The 12834-nt window shown below is 43.8% G+C and overlaps 1 protein-coding gene across 1 annotated transcript in view; it reads right to left on the reverse strand.

The window, feature by feature from the left end:
- Window positions 1-12834, reverse strand: part of PKP2 (plakophilin 2) — a 416690-nt gene that overhangs the window by 239069 nt on the left and 164787 nt on the right. The window contains exon 4 of the mRNA XM_085652804.1: window positions 12341-12476. Within this exon, the coding sequence (XP_085508930.1) occupies window positions 12341-12476 (136 nt within the window). The remainder of the gene's footprint in view (window positions 1-12340; window positions 12477-12834) is intronic.

The following is a 12834-nucleotide window of genomic DNA, read 5'->3' on the forward strand; positions in this document are numbered from 1 at the left end:
GCATGGGTTCAGGTATGTCGCCTGGAGGAGTGGGTTCGTCTTTGGCCTTTTCGGCGCCCTTGTCTCCGATGGACAAAAAACGGTTGTCACCGTTTCTCCCTTTATCGGTCCTTCTTTCCTGTAGTCGGAAGTTCATCTTCACCACTAGATCGATGAAAGGACCTATTTCCTCAGGCGGGTTGGGCAACTGGGAGATGAGATCCTTCAGATCATCACGCAGGCCTCGGTAGAATACTGACACCTTTTTATCCTCTGGCCAATTGGCCTCGATGACAAGCCGGCTGAATCGGGTGATGTAATGTAGTAGGTCTTGGCTGCCTTGCTTTAGGTTAAGCAACTCGTTGTCTGCGGCCTGCACAAAGGTGTGGCGAGCGAACATACGCCGCATGGCTTCCTTGAATGTCGGCAAGTGGTGGAGCATGGGATCGTCGTTTTCCACAAAAGAAATGGACCACTGAGCGGCGTCTCCTCCCATGTAAAATAAAATGTATGCGACCTTAGATGCATCATCGGGAAAAGCCGCGTGTCTGGCCATGAAGTGGAGGTGACATTGATGGATGAAGATCCCATTCTTGGTGCTGTCGCCGTAGAAACGTTCAGGTGGTGCCAGTTGTACCGGATGGGGAGTGATGACTTGGATGGCAGGGCTCTGATCGGAGGCAGCGGAGGGCCCCCCAAAGGTGAAAGTAGGCGGTCGCAACAACCCTTCTTGCATGACTCTGGGGCTAGGGGTGGTTCCCCAGGGACCGGTAACCCTGGATGCCATTTGACCCTGTAGGGTCGTTATATCATGGCGTAGACTGCGGTTCTCGGCTTGCATGGTTGCCAGCATGACGGCTATGTCCTGCAAGGTAACCCCCGGGTCGCCCATGTCGTCTGGGTGGAATATTAAACGTGGGCTTCAAATTCTGTCAGATGCCCCACAAGACTCACCTTTGCTTGTGAAGCGATTCCGCAGAGACGACAGGAGCACCCGCCCCTGTACCCACCTGACCCCCTAGGACTAAAACCCAACAGGGATGAGAGGGACGCAGGGGTAGGAGCCAGAAGAGGGCGTAGAGTTGTGGTCTGAAGCTTGCAGGAGATCTCGAGGGCCACTGGGGAAACAAACGAGAACCCGATTGGAAAACAACCCCCACTGACGCCCTACCTCTATTCCCTAAAACACACACAAACGCCAGGACTCACCAGTGTTTCTGCGGTGTTCAGGGTAAATCAGGGATTCAGGTTAAATCAGGAAACTTCTCATGCAAGGGCGTTGAGAATGGAAAGTCTGTAGTCACATACAGCGCCTCGGAATGAGCACCCAGTGCACGAGCTGCATAGCGCTCCCCAAGACTGATGTATACCACGGCTCCCAAGGAACAGAGATGATTGCGCTCCTGCACTGATACCACAAAACAAAAAGAACCAAAGGTGAAGGCGCTCCAGCGCGAACGCCAGAGAACCACAAGTTGAGCGCTCCTGCGCGGATGCCAAAGAATAGAGGAAACAAAGGGGATGGTGCTCCCGCACGGACGCCAAGGAACCAAGTACGAAAAGCAACAGCTACCTGAGTAACGGCGGGACTCTGGAACTCCTTCGCAGCGAGCCTCGATAGAAGAATTTGAAGCACGGAGCCGGCGGGAAACGCGAGGTATAAGCGTTTCCCCCGGAAGTGCTTCTGTGACCTGCAGTGACTGGGAGAACTAGACCGGGGCTCAACTTCCGCCCGGAAGTGAGTATTCCGGCGGTTTGTGTGTGTCCTATCAGAATGTCGGGGAACGGCAATCGCCGCGAACCCGACAGGAGCACTTTGATTTGCTTACTATTACTTCACACAACTGAGAGCATCTTATACCCTTCCACCTATTTTTGCTCTTACAGGGACTTTGGTGTGGTCCAGCTCGTGCGTGCCACGTGTGCCACAATCAAAGTGTAGAATCAACACTGGCACAGGTGGAGTCTCAGCATAAAGCCAGCCTGTATAAAATACTTAACGATAAAGTAAGCAACATTGAAAGTCTACATGTCAGTGGCTAGGAACTCAATGAAACAGCCAAAAAGAAAAGGTACTGCGCCATTATGCAAATTAATGCCATATGGAGGGAGAACACTAAAAGGCAGATGCAACCAAGTTACAAAAGGAGTTCACTTCAGTACAAATCAAATTGAAATTCATATGCTACGAGCAGGGATCAAGCATGTGGTTGTGAATAAACATTTAAGTACCAAACCAACCAAAAATCATAACGTTATATGCTTTCATTGACTAGTAGTTTATAAGGTTCATCTACTTACCAGAACCACTAACGACTCATCGTGCAACTACGTGCTGTGTAGTGGCCCCCAGAAAGAGGGTCAGGTGTTGTACATGCAGGGTTGTCCCCCGATGACGTGGCCCACCACCAAAGCTACCGCACAGGATCCTAGAGCAACTCCCCAGACAGCCATTAAGTAAATAGCTCCAATGGAAAACAAGGGCAAGATCCAAGCATCAAAAGCTGCTATGGGTGACCCCGCAGCCAGCACATCACAAGGCGCTAGAGAAGCTCTGCCTAATCAGGTTCCACAAGCAGCACCTGAGACCACTCCTGTCCATATACGGCTGCTGCATTCTGGAAACCGCCAAATGTATTTAATACTGCTAAAATACACAATATTGGTAATAGAAGGATGGCATGGATAGAGACTTTTGAAGATTTGATAGATAAAAAAGGTGCAAAATAGATTATAATGTATCTGAGGAACATTGCTGGTGAAGGAGTGAAAGAAGCCATGAAAAAGATACGACGAGACGGTGAAGTGACGAACGGTCAAATCAAAACAGCCTTAAATGTCAAGTTTAATCCAGTGCTGAATGAGGATTACGAAAGATATATGTTCAGTCAAGACTGACAGAGATCAAGTGAGACCATCAATGAGTTTGTGGAGGGACTGGATGTTCTGGTGAAGCAAAGTAAAAGCAATGAATTTAATGATGAGGAAGCCCCCGTTTCAGAGTAATCGACAGATGTCTGTCAGATTCGTTTAGATGAAGAATGCTGAAGAAAACTCTTAGTTTAGAACAAGTCCTAAAGGCTGCCTGTGCTGAAGCACATGCTGATCGTCAAGCAACTAACATGGGGGTCTGTGGTGCCAGAAGTGCGTCAGTCATGAGCACGACAAGTGAGACAAGGTACGAGACTGAGGGACATCAGACGATGTCTCCACAGAAGGCATTTAACAATCCGAAACAAGCCAATATTTCAGAACCAAAATAAAATCCAGATAAAAAAGCCCAATGAGATGTGTCTCTGTGTCAAAAGCTTTTTCAAAATCTGTGTACACCATCAAATGACCATGTTTGGTGTCTTTCAGATACGAAATGTTACAAACCTAACCTCTACATTTTTAAGAGAGTGCCCGGATCACATGGACAATACGTCATACACATATATCTAAAAGAAGGATAGCAAATAACTTTTTCTGTGAAACCCCACAGTTCAGCACTCAAATTGAAGCGTTTGCAGTATAAGACCTCATGCAAACCATCTGATGACAAACAGGATGCCAGTCCTGTTACTTCTGTTATATAATGCCACTTCTTGACCAAAAAAATCCAAATTGCTCGAATGTCAGTGTAAAATGTCTGCACGGTCTGCAAGGAATTCCTTAGACCCACTGAGATTCCGTTCCCACACCGTCTGTTTTCACAGGAGGAATTTGGTCTACATAGTAAGTATTTCACTATTTAAATTGCTTTTCAATATTCCTTCTATTTTTTGCCTGCCAATGAGTCTGTTGGCTTTTACTACTTCATCCATTTCGCTTAGTTGGTCATCCCTCTTGTTCTTGGAGCAGGTTTAGGATGTACCATTTGTTAAGTGTGTACACTGACTAAGCTGTAGCTGCTTACGTTAAAGCTATCAATAGGAGGGTGCTCACAGTGTATGCACAAGCATTAAGTATTGGCAAGATTAAGATGGTATTCATAGGAAGATTATGTTTAAGGGTGAGCAGTTACTTGAAAAGCTGTGCATGGGTGGATAGGAGATGTCGACGGCACTAGAAGTTAGAAGACAGCATAAAACAGGGTTAAGTTCAGTAGACTTAATTACAAAATACTTCAATTATGTTTCTAACAGTGTAAAGTTTCTACTAGTTTATCACCATGTAAGAATTGTATGAATCAAACTGTATTTTATTTTATTTTACTGTGAGCTCCTATAACTTTATATTTGTAGATCTGGAAATGTTCACTTGCTGCTGCATGCCCGACAAGGCTGGAATGAAATGTGTATACTGATGTTGCCATAGAGACGCACTGGGCATCTGGAGGGTGGGCCTAGTGACAGACACAGGCTTTGCCAGCACACAGATACAGGTGATGAACAGTAAACAAGGAATGGAAGAAGATGTGGGAACTCGGTTAGGCATCGCCTGGCCCAATGGGATGCCAGTATGCTGCCATGCTAAGAGAATACATATCTTAAAGGTAGTACTAAGAGGCTGAAGCTGGGGAGTTTTATTTTGCTCCAATGGAAAGAGCATCTGCAGTCTGAGTATTGTATTGTGGCATTTCCATAGCGCTTTGCTGCCTCTTGTCGAGGTTCCAACTGGTCGAGTAGGTGGTTGGTTACAGTCTTCCAGTGCAAAGATGAAGAAAATATGGTGGTTGAAGTGTCATTCATTTGTGTTGAGTCTCGATGTTGTGCGCATGTCCTGGAGAGTGTTGCATACTTAGTATGGTAGGGTGCAGCAGTGTCTTATGCATGGTGCGAAAAGTAATGTGAGAGTGAGGGATAGATGCACAGGCAGAGTATACAAACCAAACACAAGGAGATGATGGACGGAGCGCTGATACTATTCAGACACTCACCCCCAGTCACAGATCTGAGCTGAATCCATCATCGTTCTTTAGCTCACTTTGCCACCTCAGTTCAGACCCAGCTATATGCAAATCATTCTTGACCCTGTGCCTCATGGGAAATGTCCAGACCGAACTGCCAAGTATACGAACCAGCCATAACAGATTGTGGGAGCATCCAAGTCTTTGTTGATATTCTGCATTTAAGATTGCTACAAGTAACTAAGTACTAAGTAACAGCAGCCCTGGTTGTTTTGGTAGTAGTCCATCCAAGTGTGATACAGGTTCAACCCTTAAGGACACTGTTAAGCCACCAGTAAAACACTTCTGAATACACCTTGAAGCAACAGAGGTCCAAACTTCTGAAGGCACTATTGACCGTCAATAACACAATCTTTTGAATGAAACGTGGAACATTGAGGGCCAGATGCTAAGAGACACAATAATATTTAAAATGCTTACCACAGTGTAATCCTGGTATAGCCAACCACGGATTCATTTAAGGGCAGACACTACCTTTGGAGCTCATTTAAGGACACCTGTGGGATGGAGTTTTTAGCGTAACAGGAAAGGGAGAGATGGTTAGAGATTAGGACAGGGGTCTTGGTGATGGCACAGAGTTTCTGGCCCACACCCTTCCCAGGCTCTAACAGGCTCAATCAGAAAAGATGCCAAACGAAGACCCCCATAACCTGCTGCCCATCACCTGACTGCCCGGTCTGGGTGCTCAAGGAAGCAATGTTAAGCTGGATAGGTGAGTGCTAACATTGACCGCTGCAGCTCCAGCAGGCAATTCCTGGTAATCTAAGAGGCTTATATGGCCATGGGGAGATTCAAATATCTTGTGCATTGCCTCAAAAAGAAGCAGCACCAGTGCCCCCGGCAGAGAACGCAAGATACATGCCTTCCAAAACAGGAAGGTGGGCCATTAGAAAAAGGGCTGAATCTAAAACTCCACAATGCTGGGAAGTCTTACTGACCGTCCCTCAATGCATGAGGCAGAAGGGGTTTCTTCACAGTGATTGTCCACCTACGGATGGTCTAGTCATTTTCGAGAGATGTTAAAACTTGAAGGGAGTGAGGAGTTTCCGAGGGATGCGTGCAAATGAATGACGATAACTGAAGTAATCATTAACCAAGAAGTTTGCTCAGGAACAGAACTAACACAAGCTACACAATTTCAAATGTAGGAATAGTTAGTGACAACAGCATTAGCAACAGACTGGTTCGAGATAAAGCCTAATAAGAATACGAAACAATGATACTGTGGGAGCTGTAAAGAAAAAAATGATTTGTTTTCCAAATCGTGAGAAGCTCTGGAGCTCCTTAGACACAAGAACTATCCATGAGGAACCTTTACGCCGTTGGGCTAAAAAACCCGCACATATAGTGCACCTCAGAACCCTTTTGCACCCCGGTACAATGTGCTTGCTCTTCTTGCAGACAGAGATGGCTCTCTCCAAGGAGACTACAATCTGACTGACTGCCACCAGGGTGCCCCCTATGTATGTAGAGGTGTCATAATTGAGCTGATAAAAGTGAGAAGTAATGGCGACTGCGGGTCAACAGTTTGCCTAAGGAAGACCCAAGCCGTCGCATCTTGCTTAAACCCACACTGTGCATAGGACAGAGAAATTGGCGCGACAGGGGGTCACATGCAGGCTGCAGCGACATTATCTCGTCACGCGGGGTCAGAGTGCTGACGAGCGCAAGCACAACCATCATTTTGAAGTATTTAGTGATTCTGCGGCGGCGAAGATGAGGGAACATACAAGGGTCGTGGTGGGTGACGCAAGCTTCAAAGTGGGGGAGGTGGTTTAGTGAGCGGGTTCCGCATCCCACCGCGTCCACAAATCCATGGCCACACGCTGGCATGGGGCTACGTGGACATTCATCTGAAAAGGGGCACATTATGCACATACTACCTACCACCCTGGCAGCATAATCACAATTCAAAAGTCTAATGGTAGTGTCCATCCACGGTACTTCAAATAAACTGCTAGCATCTTTATAACTAAATATACCACGTTGCCTGTACTTTAGGTAGCAGATGACCTAACGTCTTGGAAAATATGCGCCTGTCTGTTCAAGCATAAATTGCACACTTGGTGCGTTTACCACAATATCCTTAAAATGACTTTTAGGATGTCATAAGCACTGAGGGCAGGTGACTGTGGAAAGGGCCACTTCCAACTTCTTACATTTGCACGGTTATCAGTAAAACCAAAATCCTTTAATTGAGCTTTTCACTGAACACATTCCATTGCTTGTCCCTGGCGGGTTGTCATAGCAACCCTGTGCACCAAGCGTAGAAAGTAAGCCCAAACAAGAGCTTAGCACAAATTACCCACCAGGGCCCTGCAAGTCTAAGCAAGGATAGCGGCATCGGCTGCTTCTTAAATTGCAAACTTACCACAACAACCTGCCCGAGCTAGGTTAACAGAATGCCGAGGTTTGCCCCACTCGGACACTCGAGATCCCAGGCAGAACACCGCGTTGGGGGCGAAACCGGTTGCTGGTCTGAGGAGTCGGCCACAGAAAAAACACCCTCCTGTCAGTCACCCATCCCTTGCAGGGGTGAGAGGTGAACTGCGAGACAGAGTGCTGGAAAAACTATACTTTCATGCATCAGTTACACTTTATGGACACGCAAACATCTATTGTATCTCACAGAACCAAAAATAACCATCACATGTCAGACCAAACAAAAGAGGTGGCTGGGGACAAAAAAACACGCAATTCCATATGAAAGAAAATGAAAACAGAATTCGGTCATTTCAGTATGAACAAATAATTGTTCAAAATAGAACGTGAAAGAGGAATGGTGTGAACTTTGTAGAATTCATTTTGTAGCCTTTGACAAGTTCTCATCAAACTTTCCTCTTTATCTCTCGAAATAACCATATATAACCAAAGCAGCATAAAATTGCCCGTGGGCCTCCGAATCGCTTGAGAACCCGAATATTGCCCCTACGACTTTTGGAATGGTTCACTGATACTGACATCACCCACTCCACGCTTGCCTGTTTCAGCTACCCTTCAAAATATTCCAGTGAGCTGTGAAAAGGCCCCTGGCATCTTAATTATAAATGTTCAATGAGCTCTGGAGACAATTGTCATCCTGCACAAAAATGACTGCTTCGATTTATGTAGCTTTCAAAGATAACAAATGTGATACAGTTAGCAAATATCAGAAAGAGAGACAGAGAAATCAAAATCAAAAAAGTGTTTTCATGTATACCTATATCATATCTCTAGACATTACGAAGTCGATTGACTGAAACTGTGCAAACCCACTCTCCTCCAAGAACTTCCCAAAGTTTTTACAATGTCATTTGCCTCTGGCCAGGAAGGCCACTTGTCATGAAAAATGAACACTGGTACCCCTGAATTTTAAATGTAATATTATTTCTGGACGATGAAGTCCCAAGCTGAAATGGGGGCCACTGCTCAGGAGACTGAGGAATATTAAAGTAATTGGATGAGGACAAAAATAAGCCTGCCTTTTGCATATCAATCAATCTATCAATCCGAGATTTGTAAATAATGGCAAATCATCTGTGAGGGTCTGAAGGCGGTCAAGTGGCTAATGGCTTGATGGTCAGCTGCTCCTTCGAACAGTCAGGTCTTGAGTCCTTTCATGAATTGCTGGAGCGAAGAGGTGGTCCTGAGGTGCAGGAGCAGGTCGTTCCAAGCTTTGGCCGCTGGGTGAGAGAGGGATTGTCCCCCGCTATTACTGGAACAGATCTGGGGAGTGTTTGCGATGGAGAGGCTGGCGGATCGTAGGTGTCAGGTCGGTCGGTGGATAGTTATGCATTTGTTGATATTTGGTGGTCCCTTGTTGTGCAGGGCTTTGTAGGCGTGCGTCAACATCTTGAACTGGCATCTCTTCTAGATCGGGAGACAGTGTAGCTTTTTGAGGTGGGTGTAATGTGGGTCCATCTGGTGAGGTCAAGGAATGGCCTTTTGTCACAGAGTTTTGTATTGTCTTTAGTCTTGTCAGTAGGCAGGTGGTGATTCCCTACAAAGAGTGTGTTCCCATAGTGCATTCTGCTGTTACTAGGGCCTGCATGACGGTCCTTCTGGTGTTGATAGGGCTCTTGCAGAGCATGCGAAGGGTGTGGAAGCAGGCGGATGAGACTGCGTTAACCTGTTTCTACATTTACTTTATGAACAAATATAGTCACGCCCAGGTATTCCCGATCACTTACTTCATTACTTGGTGCATGTAACTGGGGTTCTGCCAATGTGCCAAACTTAGGTTACTTCAGATAAAGAGTTACTCCATAAATAAGTACAGCCATGTGATTGGTTGTCAGCCCATTCAGAAGTACTGAAATTACTGACAATGTCCGCGTGAATAGTAGACAGGGTGTCACCCTAAAATGTATGCACAGATGAAAAATATACATTTGTCATCTAGTGAGGGGAAAACAGTAGTGAAACCAATACTACTGCAGCATGATGGAGGGTGACCGCCTGCACTGTTAAGTTGGAAAGATGCAAGCATGTTAGATGATGCACCTTCTGCTGAAGCACTTAGCTGCCACCCAATGGAATGCTGGGGAACCAAAATCTGGGTTGAGCCAAAGCACTTTTCTCAGTAGTACTTCTAAACACTTTTTTCGGTTTATCGCATTAGGCCAAGAGACAGCTGCACCCTAAAGCAAAGCCAGACGTAAAAATAAATCTTGCCGGGGTAGACTGGGAGACAGCTAGGGTGGAAGCAGAATCAGAGTCCATGGCATGCCTAGTAGAGCAGACCAAAAGACTGTCTCTGCTCAAACCTACTTGCATTCAACAGCCTAGTGGGGTTCTAGTCTGTTAAAACCTTCTTGTATTCAAAGGCTAGTAGGGTTCTTGTCTGGCAGAGGGAAGCAAAGTAAACCACGGGACTGACTCTGTCCAACTGTACTTGTCATTTAGAGGCACCATCACCTTGAGAAATCTCCGTTTCCCTTTACACCAGTGGGGTACCTTCCACAGTGCACTGAAGCAGTCATCTGGGAAGACCAAAGCACTGCACAAGTGTCACACATACTCTATTTTCAAAAACAATTTTAAACCATCATTGCTAAAGCCAATAGGTCTGGCACTGGCATGTTGGTGAAATATATATATATATATATATATATATATATATATATATATATATATATATATATATATATATATATATATATATATATATATTTTTTGTTTTGTTTGTTACAAGCATATGCCACAAAAATAATGAAAAGAAATAAAAGAAAATATGCCACCCACCAAAAGTGGCTGCTTTATGCTCACAATAAAAACATCTACATTTAGTAAACATTCCCTGATGCAGCTTTTGTACCCGCGATATTTTGTAAAGAATAAACTTTTCAGTTGTGCAATGCACTTTTTTTTTTTAATTTCTGCAGAAGACAAGAATAACATACCACATAACCAAGCATTCAAATCGCAGGCAGATATAATGTTAAAATGTCACCTAAAACCTTTACACCAGACTTAAAGGGCTGCCAAAAAAAACCAATAGCCAGTATTTAAAGTTAATACAGCGAACAACTAAATGACTTATCATACTTTTAACCAACGTTTCACAAAGCATGAGCAAGATATTCACACCTGTCTAAAGTAATTCCTTTCTCTTCAGCTGCAATCACTGAAATTGAAGGGTGTCAATGGGTAAAGTGTACCGATCTGTTGCCACATGCTATTTGCTGTGAGGGGCGGAAGCAAAGTTTGAGTGACAGTTTAATAGCCAAATGGATGGAGGCCTCTGATCAAAAGCCCAAATCAAGGCAAAACCTAAAAAGTTTGCTTCTGTCAAATTCAAGTTTGGATTTCAAGATTTGGAACGTGTAGGTGATCCACAAGGCAGAAAAAAATACAAGCATCACTAATAAAAAAGAAATAGCAGCAATAGCACAAATATAAAATATGTATGAATAAAAAATAAGATTGCCCGTTCAACTTATTTCATTAGAAGGTGCACAACATCAAAACATTAACAGATACATTTAGCAACTTATTGAGTACAAATATTAAACTTGCATATTAAACATTTCATTTGGTGTGAAAAACAATAAATTAAGGTCTTCAGCGGTAGTTCGAACATGATATTTTAAGGACACTGTTCTAAAAAATTTATGACGATAAAAATGCAGAGCAGGGCAAATGAATAATACATATTTTAAGAAGTTTGCTCCTGTCACAGGATGTAGGTGTGACCCTTCAATGTGTGCTTGGAGGACGAACAAGTAAGCAGATGATGTTCTTAGTTCTAAAAGGCACTGATACTCAACACTCCCATGTTTGTCACGTGCAATGCAAAACTGCGATTCCCCATTAGTGGAAGACTAGAGCGGGTGGAATAGCTTTCAAGTGTTGTGTTGTCAGATTGGATGCAAGGTGTGAGAGAATGGATGCAGAGCATGAGAGGCGATATCGGGGGGTGGATGGGGACAGAGGGTGGGATGTGAAGAGTGGGAGTAAGATAAGGGAGCTAGAGAACAGACGAGGGGGCGACAAGAGATAATCAGTTGAGAATGTACAAAAGTGGTGAGAAAGCAGATAGCAGCAATACAGCAAACAAGGAGGCAAGAAAAACAGTTGAGGAAACGCAAAAGTATATGAAGGGGAAACATACAAGAGAAGAGAACAGATGGGACAAAAGTGTGGTTAGGGCAAAAATGGAGGATTGACTGAGGATGTGGAGAGAGCAAATTGGGAGGGTCAAAAATAATTTACTGAGCAGTCTGCAAATGAATGCGTCAAATGTGAAAAAACACTTGCTTCCGTTGTTTTGTAATACATACTGATTTTACTGGTATCCATGTACTAGGAAATTGCTGGCTTCTGAAATTTGATTGCCGCCTTTAATTTTTGGCTTGCAAAGTCACTGAGTCCTAGGGCAAAACGGTAGCCTGGAGCCCAGGTTTTAGAAAGAAGGCAAAAGCGGGAATATAGAAATGTATTAGTACCTTTTTATTGAAAATAAATAGGCTCTGCATTCGGAGTTATGCTCCTTGAAAAGTTAACCTTCAGCCCCCTTAGAGGCATTTATTTTATACTTCTCTATAAAAAAAAATGTTGATTTTATTTTTATAGGTCTTATTAGTTGTCAGGAATAAGGTCTGTTTATTTGGTAACGACTTGGGTTCTAAACAAAACAAATTGTGCTTTGCACAGAAGCCTTTAAATAACAAACTGTGCATAGACATGAATACTCATTCAGGACTGCACTTCCTAAACTGAAACTACTCCATTGATCGCTGAATTATTGCTTTAACTGGTGCAGCACAGTTTATACATCTTCTTCCATTGATTTTACACTGAACCTGATTTTAGAGAGTGAACTAATGTGTTTTCATGCACGTGTAAAAAGATAATCTACATTTGCTCAGGTGACCTAGCAAATAGCTAAAAAGTACTGAAAATATTCACACGGTACACTCAAAGAAGAGTCCTAAAGCATAAAGACTAAACAATATTATATTTTCTTTCTTCAAAAAGCTTCTCACCCACCTTTCGTCTGGACTCTGCTTTTTGGAAACTCTCGTGCTGTATGTAGTTGGCCGCAGTGGTGATCCAATACGATGAAGCAGATTCATGGTCCAACAAGCTAACTGCCCGCTCCAGAGTCATGTCCACTTCCGAACTCCTAAAGCACCCAAGGTGAGAAAGACATGTTATATGCGTTTGTTAAATTCTAGGGAAATATTTATAATTGGTAATGCAGGTAACCATTGGTAGCATTGGTAGAGCATCCTAGGTGAGGTGGTTGGCAGCTCATTTCTACAAGGTTTAAAAAAAGATATCCTCCACAATTAATGAGCCTAGGATTCTATGATGTGCAAAACAAGTGTGGAATCAGTTTAGGATGCAAACCATGGCATGGATCTATGCATACCAAAACACTGGCTACGCGCTCGTGGAAACGTGAAAATGCAAATACATTTATAAACATTCAAATAAAGATGCAGTTTTTAAATCCATACAAAGGAACTGATGGTATTTAT

Source organism: Triturus cristatus, chromosome 4_1, assembly GCF_964204655.1.
Source record: "Triturus cristatus chromosome 4_1, aTriCri1.1, whole genome shotgun sequence".
NCBI classification, from domain to species: Eukaryota; Metazoa; Chordata; class Amphibia; order Caudata; family Salamandridae; genus Triturus; species Triturus cristatus.